General features: G+C 42.8%; 1 protein-coding gene across 16 annotated transcripts in view; it reads left to right on the top strand.

Annotated features, from left to right (window-relative positions):
* The window catches only part of CAMK2D (calcium/calmodulin dependent protein kinase II delta), a 375227-nt gene that overhangs the window by 228479 nt on the left and 131362 nt on the right, over positions 1-15386 (top strand). For all 16 annotated transcript variants that reach the window (XM_077476794.1, XM_077476792.1, XM_077476797.1 and 13 more), the window contains 3 exons: positions 7113-7207; positions 7579-7701; positions 8595-8678. In XM_077476794.1, the coding sequence (XP_077332920.1) occupies positions 7113-7207; positions 7579-7701; positions 8595-8678 (302 nt within the window). The remainder of the gene's footprint in view (positions 1-7112; positions 7208-7578; positions 7702-8594; positions 8679-15386) is intronic.

Below are 15386 nucleotides of genomic sequence, written 5' to 3'. Positions count from 1 at the left end.
AATAAATATCCCCCAAAAATAAATAAAAAAACATTTTTCTTCCCTCAGTTTAGGCCGATACGTATTCTACATATTTTTGGTAAAAAAAATTGCAATAAGCGATTATTGATTGGTTTGCGCAAAAGTTATAGCGTTTACAAAATAGGGCATAGTTTTATGGCATTTTTATTAATATTATTTTTTTTTACTAGTAATGGCGGCAATCAGCGATTTTTTTATTGTGATTGCGACATTATGGCAGACACATCGGACATTTTTGACACATTTTTGGGACCATTGTCATTTATACAGCAATCACTGCTATATAAATGCAGTGAATCCTGTGTAAATGACACTGGCAGTGAAGGTGTTAACCAGTGGGTGGCAGTGTAGGGGGTTAGGGGTGTGTTACTAACTGTTGGGGGCTGGGCTTTCATTTAGTGAACACTGATCTCTGCTCCAATCACATGGAGCAGAGATCAGTGTCACTAGTTGCTAGGCAGAACGGGGAGATGCTGTTTACAATGGCATCTCTCTGCTCAGCTGCCCCGTGAGACGATCGCGGGTATGCCCGCGGCGATCGAGTCCGCGGGACCCACGACCGGACTCACGGGAGTCCCTCGCGATGGCAGGGCGGCATTAAAGATTGGTCATACCTGTACGCCAATATGCCTGCCCGTGCCATTCTGCCGACGTACATCGACGTGTGCTGGTCGGGAACTGGTTAATATCTAAATAATAATATTATTTTGTACTCCCTCAACTCATGCAGACATGGATGTTTTTAATTTTATGAAAGAACGTCACATTAACATTAACAGGAAGTGTTTCAGCAAACCCCTAGTCCTAATGTAGATCTTGACAGGGGTTTTAAACAATTGCAATTTGATATGGAAAAGCAAATAAGGATGTGGTGAGATGTAGCCTCCTTCAAAATGTACATAGGTCAGAACCTTACTCCGAGGAGGTTAAGGTGGGATGTCAAACCCAATGAGGGGGCTGATGATTTACAAATGCTGGATGAATGATACCAGTTTTTTAATGAGTGTGAGCAAAAATTGATGCAACTCATGGTCAGAAAACGCAAAGCTAAATCTGCAATTCTGGAGTCCAAAATCCACTATTTTGAATGGATTTGTCAGCTAATTTCGCAGGCATATGGTTTCAAGAGCAAGTCCACCAGGAGTGTCAGTGATTCCAGGGCATTTAGCATCAAGCTTCTCTTATTCAAGTTCTCTTCTCTTCACACATTTTTACAGTTTAAGGTGGAAGGACCTGTAGGCTCTTTATAGGGCGTTCTCCCTGTTCTGGTTTTGAGAGTGTTGGCATTGTTGCTATGTTGCACACCCTTAATGTTCAGTGCTTTGAGAAATCCCAAGTAGTCATGAATATCAAGTCCTGTGTGTCCTGTGATGTACAATTAGGGAATTAGTATTTTTGTTTAACCTGTAAGATCATATTCTTTTAGTATATCACAGGACACAGGGATTCCCCCTTCTTGTCTCTGCATTTTTTTCTACAAAACTTGAGGATTAGTTGGGACATGTTATATGTGGATGAGAACACCTGCCTTTTTGTTGGGCCATTCACAAGGTAGCAGAATAACCAAGTACCGTATATACTCGAGTATAGGCCGACCCGAATATAAGCCGAGGCCCCCAATTTACCCCCAAAAAACTGGAAAACTTATTGACTCGTGTATAAGCCGAGGGTGAGACATGGCTGTCCATCCCTGTGTGTCCGTCCATCCCTGTGTGTGTGTCCGTCCATCCATCCCTGTGTGTGTGTCCATCCATCCATCCATCCATCCCTGTGTGTGTGTCCGTCCATCCATCCCTGTGTGTGTATCCATCCATCCATCCATCCCTGTGTGTGTGTGTGTGTGTGTGTGTGTGTGTGTGTGTGTATTCATCCATCCATCCATCCCTGTGTGTGTGTGTGTGTGTGTGTATCCATCCATCCATCCATCCCTGTGTGTGTGTGTGTGTGTGTGTGTGTGTGTGTGTGTGTGTGTGTGTGTGTATCCATCCATCCATCCATCCCTGTGTGTGTGTGTGTGTGTGTGTGTGTGTGTATCCATCCATCCATCCATCCATCCCTGTGTGTGTGTGTGTGTGTGTGTGTGTGTGTGTGTGTGTGTGTCCGTGCAGCCTTGTGTGTGTGTCCAGCCTACCTGTGTCCCAAGCCTCCGTCCCGAGCCGCCGTCGTCCCGAGCCTCCTCTGTCCCGTGCCTCCTCTGTCCCGTGCCTCCTCTGTCCCGTGCCTCCTCTGTCCCGTGCCTCCTCTGTCCCGTGCCTCCTCCGTCCCGTGCCTCCTCCGTTCCGTGCCTCCTCCGTTCCGTGCCTCCTCCGTCCCGTGTCGTGCCGATGGATCGCCGCTCTTCTCGGCGGCCATTCTACAATTCAAAAGCCGCGCCTCCGTCCTCCGCCTGTGATAGGCGGAACACTCAATTTCCCAGCAGCCTGTGTTCCGCCTATCACGGACATCCTCTCATACTCGTCCGTAGTATGAGAATGAACGGATGTCCGTGATAGGCGGAACACTGACTGCTGGGAAATTCAGTGTTCCGCCTATCACAGGCGGAGGCGGAGAAGGAGGCGCGGCTTTTGAATTTTAATGTCCGCCGTCTGTCTGCTCGATACGCTGATCGAGCAGTCAGACAGCGGTGACTCGAGTATAAGCCGAGGGGGCACTTTCAGCCTCAAAAAAGAGGCTGAAAATCTCGGCTTATACTCGAGTATATACGGTACTCATAAATATGAAGTCATCTGTGTCCTGTGATGTACTCCATGAAAATTATTTTACAGATAAAGCCGAAATTTTAATATTTTGTGTTTTATTTTGTGTATTATATAGACTCATAACTATCCACAACCGACAATTTTAAATATACTTCAGGTTGATGGTTAGAGCGGTGCTCTTTTTTTATTTTTTTTGAGTGAGGGGTCCCTTCATCAAACATTTTCCTCATGCTAAAGGGTATCAATATATATATATACAGTGGTGTGAAAAAGTGTTTGCCCCCTTCCTCATTTCCTGTTCCTTTGCATGTTTGTCACACTTAAGTGTTTCGGAACATCAAACCAATTTAAACAATAGTCAATGACAACACAAGTAAACACAAAATGCAATTTGCAAATGAAGGTGTTTATTATTAAAGGTGAAAAAAAATCCAAACCATCATGGCCCTGTGTGAAAAAGTGATTGCCCCCCTTGTTAAAACATACTATAACTGTGGTTGTCCACACCTGAGTTCAATTTCTCTAGCCACACCCAGGCCTGATTATTGCCACACCTGTTCACAATCAAGGCATCACTTAAATAGGAGCTGCTTGACACAGTAAGGTCCACCAGAAGATCCTTAAAAGCTACACATCATGCCGAGACCCAAAGAAATTCAGGAACAATTGAGAAAGAAAGTAATTGAGATCTATCAATCTGGAAAGGGTTATAAAGCCATTTCCAAAGCTTTGGGAATCCAGCGAACCACAGTGAGAGCCATTATCCACAAATGGCGAAGACATGGAACAGTGGTGAACCTTCCCAGGAGTGGCCGGCCGCCCAAAATTACCCCAAGAGCGCAGCGACGACTCATCCAAGAGGTCACAAAAGACCCCACAACAACGTCCAAGGAACTGCAGGCCTCACTTGCCTCAGTTAAGGTCAGCGTTCATGCCTCCACCATCAGGAAAAGACTGGGCAAAAATGGCCTGCATGGCAGAGTTCCAAGGAGAAAACCACTGCTGAGCAAAAAGAACATCAAAGCTCGTCTTAATTTCTCCACAACACAACTTGATGATCCCCAAGACTTTTGGGACAACATTCTGTGGACCGATGAGACAAAAGTGGAACTCTTTGGAAGGTGTGTGTCCAAGTATATCTGGCGTAGAAGGAACACTGCATTTCATAAAAAGAACATTATACCAACAGTAAAATATGGTGGTGGTAGTGTGATGGTCTGGGGCTGTTTTGCTGCTTCAGGACCTGGAAGACTTGCCGTGATAAAAGGAACTATGAATTCTGCTGTCTACCAAGAGATCCTGAAGGAGAATGTCCGACCATCTGTTCGTGTACTCAAGCTGAAACAAACTTGGGTTCTGCAGCAGGACAATGATCCTAAACACACCAGCAAGTCCACCACCGAATGGCTGAAGAAAAACAAAATGAAGACTTTGGAGTGGCCTAGCCAAAGTCCTGACCTGAATCCTATTGAGATGTTGTGGTATGACCTTAAAAAGGCCGTTCATGCTCGAAAACCCTCTAATGTAACTGAATTAGGACAATTCTGCAAAGATGAGTGGGCCAAAATTCCTCCAGGATGCTGTAAAAGCCTCATTGCACGTTATTGCAAACGCTTGGTTGCAGTTGTTGCTGCTAAGGGTGGCCCAACCAGTTATTAGGTTTAGGGGGCAATCACTTTTTCACACAGGGCCATGATGGTTTGGATTTTTTTTCACCTTTAATAATAAACACCTTCATTTACAAATTGCATTTTGTGTTTACTTGTGTTGTCCTTGACTATTGTTTAAATTGGTTTGATGTTTCGAAACACTTAAGTGTGACAAACATGCAAAGGAACAGGAAATGAGGAAGGGGGCAAACACTTTTTCACACCACTGTAATTTGCTGTGAGAGTAGCAGGTCTGACCAAAAGTTGGACTTTGAGCATTGCCCCAACCTCCATACCACAGTACTATAGTGAGCCCCTATAGACATACTAAGATTTCTGACCTTTGCCAAATGAAATGCATTAGTCTTGCCTACTTTCGCAGTGTAGTTGTTCAACTTTCACAAAGGCTGTCTTTTCATACGAAATGCAGGTAACTCAGACAGCTCCAGGGTGCTATCATGTAACAGGGAAGGTATATCCTATATATAGGGAAGGTATATAACAGCTGCTCTTCGCTCTTGCATAACATGCAAGGATTGATGCACACTTTTTTGTCTAGCATGTGATCTAGATAATAATTGAATGTATGACCACCACTCAGCTTACCTTTTGATAATGAATGTACCCCATTTACATTAGTAGTAAACCCTCAGTGTTTTATTTGGGACACACATTGATCACAATAAAATAAACATTTCCTAGTGAACTATTTGTTAAAATTCTTACCCAGGCACTTACATCATTTAACTTTGAATGCTGTTTACTGCTGCTCTCTTGGTCCTTTCCTGCTTCCCTGAACTTCCAGTCTTTACAGGAAAAAATAAACTGTAGACAGTGCAGTTTCTAGCCAATCTGTTAGCTTGAAGATGGGATGGAGGAGGAGAATGGAGGAAGAGGAGATTGAAGGAGCAGAGGAGTGCCCTGCCATACTAGGCTATGGGACTGTGTTATAGGAGGTATCACCTGTATTTAGAGAATACCACTTATCTCAATTATTAATACAACCAAAAATAATAAGGTGTAAAAAAGAAAAATTGTGGATAAATTAAAGCCTATGTGAACTGCTGTTACAACAGTACCTCCTATTGGTACTCCAAGTCAAATTATTTGAGAAGAGTAACAGTGCTCCCATATAATGTGCCGACCCCTAGTGCAAATAATACAATGTGATGAATAAATATAGTGCAATCAATAATATATATCATGCATATTTTAGAAATCATGTTTAAATAAATAATGTAAAATCGCCTTCCTTCTCTGTGCAGTTTATAAACAAATGTATGTCAATAAGCCAAAAATCAATATTTCATATCACAATTATAAAGTACTCCAATAAACATATCAGTCTCTCAGCCCGTTAAATTCCTTGTAAATAAATTGCAAATGTAATGCCACACAATCAAACTGGAGTACCAGTTTTCAGTGCTTTGGTGCCTTCACTCCGCTAGGATAGAAGACTCACTGGAAATTAGACTTCTTAATTTTAAGAAGGTCAATAAGCACTTTGTAGATAATGCCATTCTTCACATATACATGGGCTACTTGCTTATCCAAAATGGATTGATCATTCTTATAAAGGTTGCCTTAACTGGAATTCAAAATTCCTTAGATTCTCCTGTCCACTCCACTAGGTTCAGTATGCAAAACACACACCAACAGGGGACCTCATAGTGTAAAACCGTTTATTCAAATTTAAATTATCAATAGGACCAAGATTACACACTCACAGAAGCTTGTGCCTATCACCCAGCACTCTGTTTGCTCAGCCTAGTCCACAAGAGGGAGCACCACCACTCCGATTGCTCTCTATGGAGTCGGCGTGCATCCAACCTCGAATGGAAATAACGTCACCACCATGTGACAGAGCTTTCATCAGTGATGTCACTTCAGCTCAAGGTGGAACGCATACTGGCTCCATAGAGAGCAGTCAGAGCAGTGGCGTGCCCCCTTCAGCAAGCGTGGCTCCATAGGACACTGCAAGAGAAAGGAGCCATCCTGAAACAGGAAACCTTGGGCAGCAGCTTAAAGAGGAAGTAAACCCTGATGGGTTTACTTCCTCTTTTTTTCCCTGCAAAGGTAAAGCATAATGGACTACTATGCATCGCATAGTAGCTCATTATGTGTCACTTACCTGACACAGGAGCCAGCGAAGTCACCGCTGTCACCTGTAGTCCGCCGCATCCATCTTGGTTGTGGCGTCTCTCGCAGCTCCGACGAATGACAGCGGAGAAGCCGCGATGACGTCACTCCCGCGCATGCGCACGGGAGTCGCGTCTCGGAGCTCCGACGCTGCCATTCGCCGGAGCCGCGATGACGTCACTCCCGCGCATGCGCACGGGAGTAGACAAATTTGGCAAATCCATTCTTGGACTTGCCGCATTTAGTGCGCCTGCGCGCCGCTGTCTACGGCGCATGCGCCGTAGACAGCGGTGCCCATTTTCGGGCAAATATCTCCTAAACCATATAGGTTTAGGAGATATTACTTGGACCTACAGGTAAGCCTTAATCTAGGCTTACCTGTAGGTCAAAGTTGTTTGGAAGGGTTTACTTCCATTTTAAAGATGAACATAAGCAGGATAAAAAAATGAAAACGCTGCATACTCAGTACGTGATTAAATCAGGTGCTGAAACTGCTTAAAAACACTGAAGTTTAAATATCACTTTCAGGTGTAGCAATGATATACAATGGCTTCATTTAGAAAACTGTAATCTATTTTACAAATATTTTATTGTTCTTATGCAGGTGTGATCCTTTACATTCTTCTGGTGGGTTATCCTCCCTTCTGGGATGAGGACCAACACAGACTGTACCAGCAGATAAAGGCTGGTGCTTATGATGTAAGTTTTTATTAGTTTCTGCTTTCTCCTCAATTCACTTTTCATCACAGAGTGATGGGATTTCACCTTTTGCATCTTCCAAATAGCTGTTTTTGCGTAGAGCCACCAAGCAATTCTATCACAGCTGTCAGCCTCTGGTCTTCCTTTAGACAACTTATCCCAGCCTTGAAAAACCATTGTTTTCTATAATAAAAATGTTACATATATTTATGTGTTTGGATGTGTATATGTATATACACTATATATATATATATATATATATATATATATATATATATATATATATATATATATATATATATATATATATATATATATATATATGTATATGTATATATACTAAATATATTTTTTTTTCCATGCTTATTTAGTTTCCATCACCAGAATGGGACACGGTGACTCCTGAAGCCAAAGATCTGATTAATAAAATGCTTACCATTAATCCAGCCAAACGAATCACTGCATCAGAAGCTCTGAAACATCCATGGATCTGTGTAAGCATGTCATATAAATAAACAACAAATAATGTATTTGTATTTTGTTATATAAAACAATATTCGCTTAACTCAAACATGAAACTATAGGTGATATATTCTGTTAAGTCCTACAAACATTCAAGACTAGAAATGGTAATGATACAGCACTGTTGTGATACACTATAATTGTTATTAAACTGGTTCTAAAGGCAAAAGGTTTTTTACCTTATTGCATTCATAAGAAAATGACTGCACACTGATATAACGAAAGTCCTAGCTTATGAGTAAGCACAATGTAGTTGTGTGAAACGCGTCAACCTCTGTATCGGCTGCTGTTCTTGTGGTGTGCGTCATGCATTTTATTGGGATTACACAATAAAAGGACTTTCGTTATATCGGTGTGCAGCCATTTTCTTCTTATTTCCCTCTTATATCTACCTGAGCCCGATCTCAATCCAGCGATGTGGACAAGAACAGATGCTCTCTCTCTCTTTATTAGCTCAGACACAATAGTGGGAGCCATTGGCTCCTGCTGCTGTCAATCACAGCCAGTGTGGAGGAAGCAGAGAGGAGCCATTTGGTGATTCTCTGGAAGCAAGCAAACAGGAGTGCCCCCATAGCAAGCGGCATGGGTACCAGAAGCACGATAGTAAAAATTTTAATTGATTCCATGAGGTGGAATATCCCTTGTTGGACTTAACCCATAGTAATCCAGCACATTTTAGAAAAAAGATTGGATACAATTTTAGTAGACTAATGTGTAGGACTCTACTACATTGTTTTGGTAGATTTAGGAGAGGAGGCTGGACAGAGATCACACATCCAAGAAAATGTCTGTACGTGCAATAATATGTAAATATTTTGTTTCTGCTTCCTTATAGTTATGCAATGTGTTTAATTATTTTTTCCAGCAACGTTCTACCGTCGCCTCCATGATGCACAGACAGGAAACTGTAGACTGTTTGAAGAAGTTTAATGCTCGGAGGAAGTTGAAGGTAAGCACCGTTCTTGTAGTGGTTCTAAAGTCGAAACAATTTTTACCCTGATGCATTCCCTGCAAAATTGTCTTCACTTGATCTAGCGCTATGCCCATCTGTAACGGCTCTCCCCATTCTCACAGGCTTTGCTGAGGCAGCAGGAGCCATTCATTCCTTCTGCTGTCTGTCAAATTCTGTAGCAGCGGGGCTGAGCCACGCTGTCTGTCTATGTACGTAGGCAGCGTGGCTCAGGAGCGAACCTGCAGGTGTGACCCCACTGCAAGCGGCTTGCTATGGGGCACATAACAAGAGGAGGAGCTAGAAGCACCAGTGGGTGAACCCAAAAGAGGAGGATCAGGGATGTAGGAGGTATAAATCTCTTTGTTATTTTTTTAAATATTATTTTTATTATTCGATTTCAACCACTTTAATTAGTACTTCACAATCCTTTTGAAGTAAATAATTATTATTACTTTTTTTTTATAGGGCCAGCATTTTTGACCAACAATACTATGTTATCCTTTTGAATACATTACTTGTATATGTTGCAACTTTATGAACTGCAATTCCTTTAAAAACAAACATAAGCCAAACATAAGGATGTAATTTCCCCAAACTTAAAGTGGAAAACTTGCAGATTTCAATGGTATAGACCAGGGATCTCCAAACTACAGCCCTCCAGCTGTTGCCAAACTACACGTCCCATTAGGCATTGAAAAACCCTGACATTCACTGACATGACTAGACATGGTGGGAAATGTAGTTCCTGAACAACTAGTTTGGAGACTCCTGGTAAGACTGACTGGTTCACCAGTGTAATGTCCATTATAAATATAAAAGGAAAGAGGTACTTGGGACGTTGAGTGAGGCACGCCATGTCAGAATTGAGACAATATTGATATATGAATGATATTACAATACATGATTTATTGTTACAAAAATCCATGCCAGATACGCAAGAAAAACATTGTATCAACTATATAGGTAGTCACATGACTTACACTAAAATATGCTGCTCATAACATGCAATACAATTAATGAATAGATATCAAAAAATATACTTAAATGCATAAAAATACATAATGAAACCAGGTATCTTTTGACATCTAGTGGCACTCAATGCATTTCTTGGCATTTCAGCCATTCATCAGGTGTAATGATGCAATATATTAGAAAGGGTAATACATATTGGTTATTAAAGATGCCCTCAATGAAAGAGGAATAAAGAAATATATATATATTCCAACAAAATGGGAACAAAAATGGATAACTTATAGTAATAAATATAATAAAGTTTCATGATATCTTTGCTTTCTGAGAGAGCCTTGGCCTGGGCAAACCCTCTATGGGAGAAGCAAAAACCTATTGTCTTGAGTTACTCAGAGTTTGTGGCTTCTTTTAAAAGGGTATTTGATGTTCCCACATGCTCCACTTCTGCTGCCAAGTGCCTCATGTCCATCAAACAGAGTACAAGAACTGTTGCCGATTACGCCATTGAATTCCGTACTCTGGCAGCAGAGGTTGCGTGGAACAATGAGGTCCTCGTCGCTGCTTTTTCTTATGGTCTCTCAGATACCATCAAGGATGAGATAGCAGCCCAATATATTTCCACTGAGCTGGAGAAGTTGATCATGTTTGCCATCCTCACTGACTACAAACTCAGAGAAAGACTTCCTTTAAGGAGAGCTTGCGGAAGCCTCCTGTATATTTGTCACTGAACTTTGCAGTCCCACCCTTGCCTTTCTCACCTCCCATGCCTCCTGGTACCGAGTCGGTCTGTGAAGATGAACCCATGCACTCGGGCTTCACGTGTCTCTCTGCGGTTGAGAGAACCCTTAGGTGGAGGGAGAGATTGTGCCTTTATTGTGGCCAGGTAGGCCACTTTTTGAAGTCTTGTCCTACCCGTTCAGGGAATGCCCAAACCTTGAGGTCCTGTCATGGACAGACCTTAGGTGGCATTTTTTTGTTCCCAGTTATACAGAAGGATAAGCCCCTGGTTTGGGTTACCCTTTCTTGGTCTGAGTCATCCGTCGAGATAAAGGCTCTAATCAACTTTGGGGCTGCAGGCCTGTTCATTGATTCTGCCTTTGTATCAAAGCACTCAATTCTGCTGCAGCTGCATGACACTCAACTTGTCATTGAGGCTCTTGATGGGAGACCTCTACAACCTGCCCATGTGACTCATGAGACTGTTCCATTGTCCATGGCCGTAGGGGCTCTTCACCATGAGATAATCCAATTCCAATTTATTTTCTCACCTAAGTTTCCACTGGTTATTGGTAATCCTTGATTACAGAGGCACAACCCCTCTTTTGATTGGCTGCATGCTGAGGTTCTCTCCTGGTTGCCACAATGCAGTAAGATATGCTTCCAGAAGTTAGCCAAGGTCCTGTGCACCTCTTTACTCTCCTCCCTACTGGATGAGTGCCACAATTTTAGCGATGTCTTTGATAAAGGTCAAGCTGATAGTTTGCCTCCACACTGGTCGTATGTTTGTGCAATTGACCTTCAACCTGGTGCCATACCCCCACGATTAAGAATGCTATCCGATTCCATTGATTACAGAGTTATTTGACTGCCTGAAGGGAGCAACGGTTTTCACAAAGGATTAAGGAGGGAGACAAGTTGAAAACTGCATTTAATGCCAGAACAGGCCATTATGAGTAACTAGTAATACCTTTTGGCCTTTGTAACGCCCCAGCAGTTTTCCAGGAATTTATTAACGATGTCCTCGATTTGTTGCAGTTATATGTGGTAGTTTATCTCAACAATATCCTCATATTTTCCAAGTTCCTGGAGAGCCACCGTACAGATATCTGTCGTGTGCTTCAAAAACTAAGAGAGAACCATCTCTATTGTAAACTGGAGAAGTGCGAATTCCATTGTGAACAGGTTAAATTCCTGAGTTACGGTATGTCACTTCCACTGCTGGTTTTTCGATGGACCCAGGGAAACTTTCAGCAGTCCTACAGTGGCCCCGACCCATGGGTTTGCGTCCTCTGCAGCGTTTTCTTGGCTTTGCCAACTATGATCGGCAATTTATTCGTAACTTCTCATCTCTGGTCAAGCCCCTGACTGCTATGACCAGAATGGATGGTAACCCAGAGAGTTGGTCTCCGGAGTCTATTAAGTCCTTTGAGATTCTCAAGACTGCCTTTGTTTCTGCTCCCGTGTTGGCAAATCCTGATCTTATGTTACCTTTTATCCTTAAGGTTGATGCTTCTGAGACTGGAGTTGGCGCCCTTCTGTCTCAATGTCCTACCTGTGTGGTTACTTTTCCAAGACATTGTCTCCTGCAGAGTGCAATTACGAGATTGGTGACAAAGCTGTTAGCAATCATTAGAATGGAGACATCTCCTCAAAGGTGCCACTGTGCTGCTTCTCGTTCTTACTGACCATAAGAATCTCACATTCTTGTCTGAGGCTAAACACCTCTCTCCCAGAAGAGAGCAATGGGCTCTTTTCTTGTCTAGTTTTAATTGCATTGTCTCATTCTTACCCGGTACTAAGAATGTAAGGGCTGACGGTCTGTCACAACAATTTTCCTCCACTTCCAAGATGGAGTCGGTTCCCCTTCCTGTGATTCCTCCTGATGGTATTCTGGCTACACTTCTCACCAGTCTCACTTCTCCTTTGGGTGACAAAATTCTTGCCGTTCAGGTCCATGCTCTTGCTGAGAAACCTTGTGACCGCTGCTTTGTCCCAGAGAGTCTTCATACTGCCGTGCTCCAGACTTACCATTCTCCCAAGGCAGTTGGCCACCCTGGGAAGAATCAACTATTTTGGGCCATTTCCCAACAATTCTGGTGGCCTAGTCTACATGCTGATGTAACCGCCTTCGTAGCTGCCTGTTCCGTGCTCAGAGTAAGCCTCCCCGACACCTTCCAATGAGCCTCCTACAACCCATACCCAATGGAAAGAGACCCTGGACCCACCTGTCTATGGATTTCATTGTGGAGTTACCCAGCTCCCAGGGCAACACAGTTATCCTTATGGTGGTTGACCGGTTCTCGAAAATGTCCCATTGTATTCCACTTAAGAAGTTGCCCACTTCTAAGAAACTGCCTTCCATTTTTGCTCGGGAGATCTTTCACTTACATGGGCTACCCGAGGTGATTGTCTCAGACAGGGGTAGTCAGTTTGTGTCCCAGTTCTGGCAAGCCTTTTGTGCACAGTTGAAAATTCAGCTTGCTTTTCGCCTCTGTGTATTACCCGCAGTCTAATGGGGCGGCAGAACGAGCCAATCAGTCCTTGGAGCAATTCCTTCATTGCTTTATTTCTGACTATCATAACCACTGGTCAGATTTCTTTCCATAGGTGTAGTTTGCTCACAATAGTGCCTTCAATTCTGCTTCCCGATTGTCCCCGTTTATGGCGAACTATGGTTTCCAACCTTCCTTGTTGCCTGACTCATTTTTTCCGCAGAGAATTTCTGCATTAGAGGTGCATCTCCATGGTCTTTGTTCCACTTTGGCACAAGTCCAGGAGAATTTGCGACATGCTAATGATAGTTAAATACTCCATGCTGACCGCATACGCCTGCCTGCGCCTTCCTACCAGGTTGGGGACAGGGCCTGGCTATAATCTTGCAACCCCCGACTTCGTGTTCCCTTTCTGAAGTTCACACCTCGGTTTATTGGGCCTTTCCATATTCTTTGCAGGATTAACTCAGTGGCTTACGCATTAGACCTTCCTTCTAATATGCGTATCTCAAATGTATTTCATGTCTCCTTATTAAAACCTTTGGTCTGCAACCACTTTACCACCTCGGTGCCTCGTCGTCACCCTGTACAGGTTGAAAACCATGAGGAATATGAAGTGCAGTCCATTGTTGAGTCCCGTAGGTTCCATGGGTGCATACAGTACCTGGTGCATTGGAAAGAGTAAGGTCCGGAGGAGCACTCCTGGGTTTCCTCCTCGGACGTTCATGCCCCTGTCCTCCTCCGTGATTTTCATGACGTTTTCCCCTCAAGCCAGGTGGTCCTCTGAGGGGGAGGGGTCATTGAGGAGGGGGTATTGTCAGGGTTGGGCTCTGCCCTTCCTTCTCAAAGCCAGCCACTCAGCTGTCTGCTAATTGCCAGCTCCTTTCGCTCCACAAAAACTCACCTGTTGATGATATCCTGCTCGTCAGTCCTGCCTACTTAAGCCGTCCAGCCCAGATGATCTCTGCCTTCACCTTGGTTACATCTCTAAAGTTGATCTCCTGTGTTCCTGTTAAAGACTTGCTTGGCTGACATTCTGTTCCGGTTCCTGAACTCTGGCTATGTTTTTACTATGTTTACCCTATTTACCTTTTTATTATTATTATTATAATTATTATTAGACAAGTGTGATTTAACTGTACTTCTGTCTCAGTCTGATTCATGGTTTCTGACAGTAGTAGTTCTTGCCACAAAAAATGTAAATCCTTCCACGTTAGTTAACACCCAAGTACACCTTATGGGTATCTTCTCACCTGGTAATGGGGACCCCACTGATAAAAAGGGTCAATTGTGCTCTCTTTATAGGACTCCCACTCCTCTCCATGTGCTGAAACTCAATGATACATGGTCTCCCTAGAGTAAAAGTACCAAAAATGCAGCATAAAGAACCAATTAGTGCAGACTGCATTATATATTTTTTATTTAAAAAAACTCAGATTGTGCTCATATGTTAAGAGATTCCTCAGGCATGTCATAAAGTACAGGCAAACTCAATTTCTCAGTAGCAGCGTCCAAACTCCGCCCAGTGTGATGACGTCAACACCCCACCTGACACGTTGAGCCTGGATTGGCTTTCCCAAAGGCCTTTTAGAAAGCAAATCTGGCACAGTGTGGACGCCATTATTGGGAAATTGATATGATCTAGCAGTCTGCACTATTTGGTTCTTTATGCTTCGTTTTTTTCCATCTACTCCTGGGAGACAGTTTGTTGTTGAGTTTCAGCACATGGAGAGGAGTGGGAGTCTATATATGTAAAGAAAGCGCAATTGACCCTTTATATCAATGGGGTCCCCATTATCAGCTGAGATTACACACACACACACATATATATATATATATATATATATATATATATATATATATATATATATATATATATATATATATATATATATATTATTTATTTTTTATGATGTTTTTGATGCATAAGGTGTCACAGAGTGTGATTTGAGATATATTATTGAGAAGATCATTTTGTATGTTGACCTTTGCATATGTCACTTTATAAATTATATATGCCACTTTAAGGAGGGGGCAAGGTAATTGGTAACATTTCAGAACAGATCTAAGAAGGAAGACATTCTTCAGTGCAGCTCACTGGAAGTTACGAGGACACTCCATTTCTGGCATGCTCCTCGGGTGTTTTCTGTTTGCCCAAAATGTTCCTAACTTAAAAAAAAAAAAAAACTATTCCCTGAAGGCTGACATTGTAGCCCTTCAGGAGACTCACTTCTCTATCCGTAGTACCCCTAAATTTTTCAGTTCCCATTACCCCCAAGTGTACACCGCCTCCGCTGAATCGAAGCACAGAGGGGTCCTACTGGCCTTCCACCACTCCTTACCCTTTAAAGTGACAACAGAAATCAAAGATCCTGCTGGCCGCTACATCATACTAACAGGCCTTCTGCAAGACGTGTTTCTTATTACGCCCCAAATATTAACCCGATTCCCTTCTTCTTTCACTTACTGCAGGTAGTCAGAACTCATTCTAAAGGTACACTCTTTATGTGCGGTGATTCCAATT

Source organism: Lithobates pipiens, unplaced genomic scaffold, assembly GCF_037356315.1.
Source record: "Lithobates pipiens isolate NorthernLeopardFrog02 unplaced genomic scaffold, aLitPip1_a1.2 Scaffold_13, whole genome shotgun sequence".
In the NCBI taxonomy this organism is placed as follows: domain Eukaryota; kingdom Metazoa; phylum Chordata; class Amphibia; order Anura; family Ranidae; genus Lithobates; species Lithobates pipiens.
This window is presented reverse-complemented; position numbering and strand designations above follow the sequence as displayed.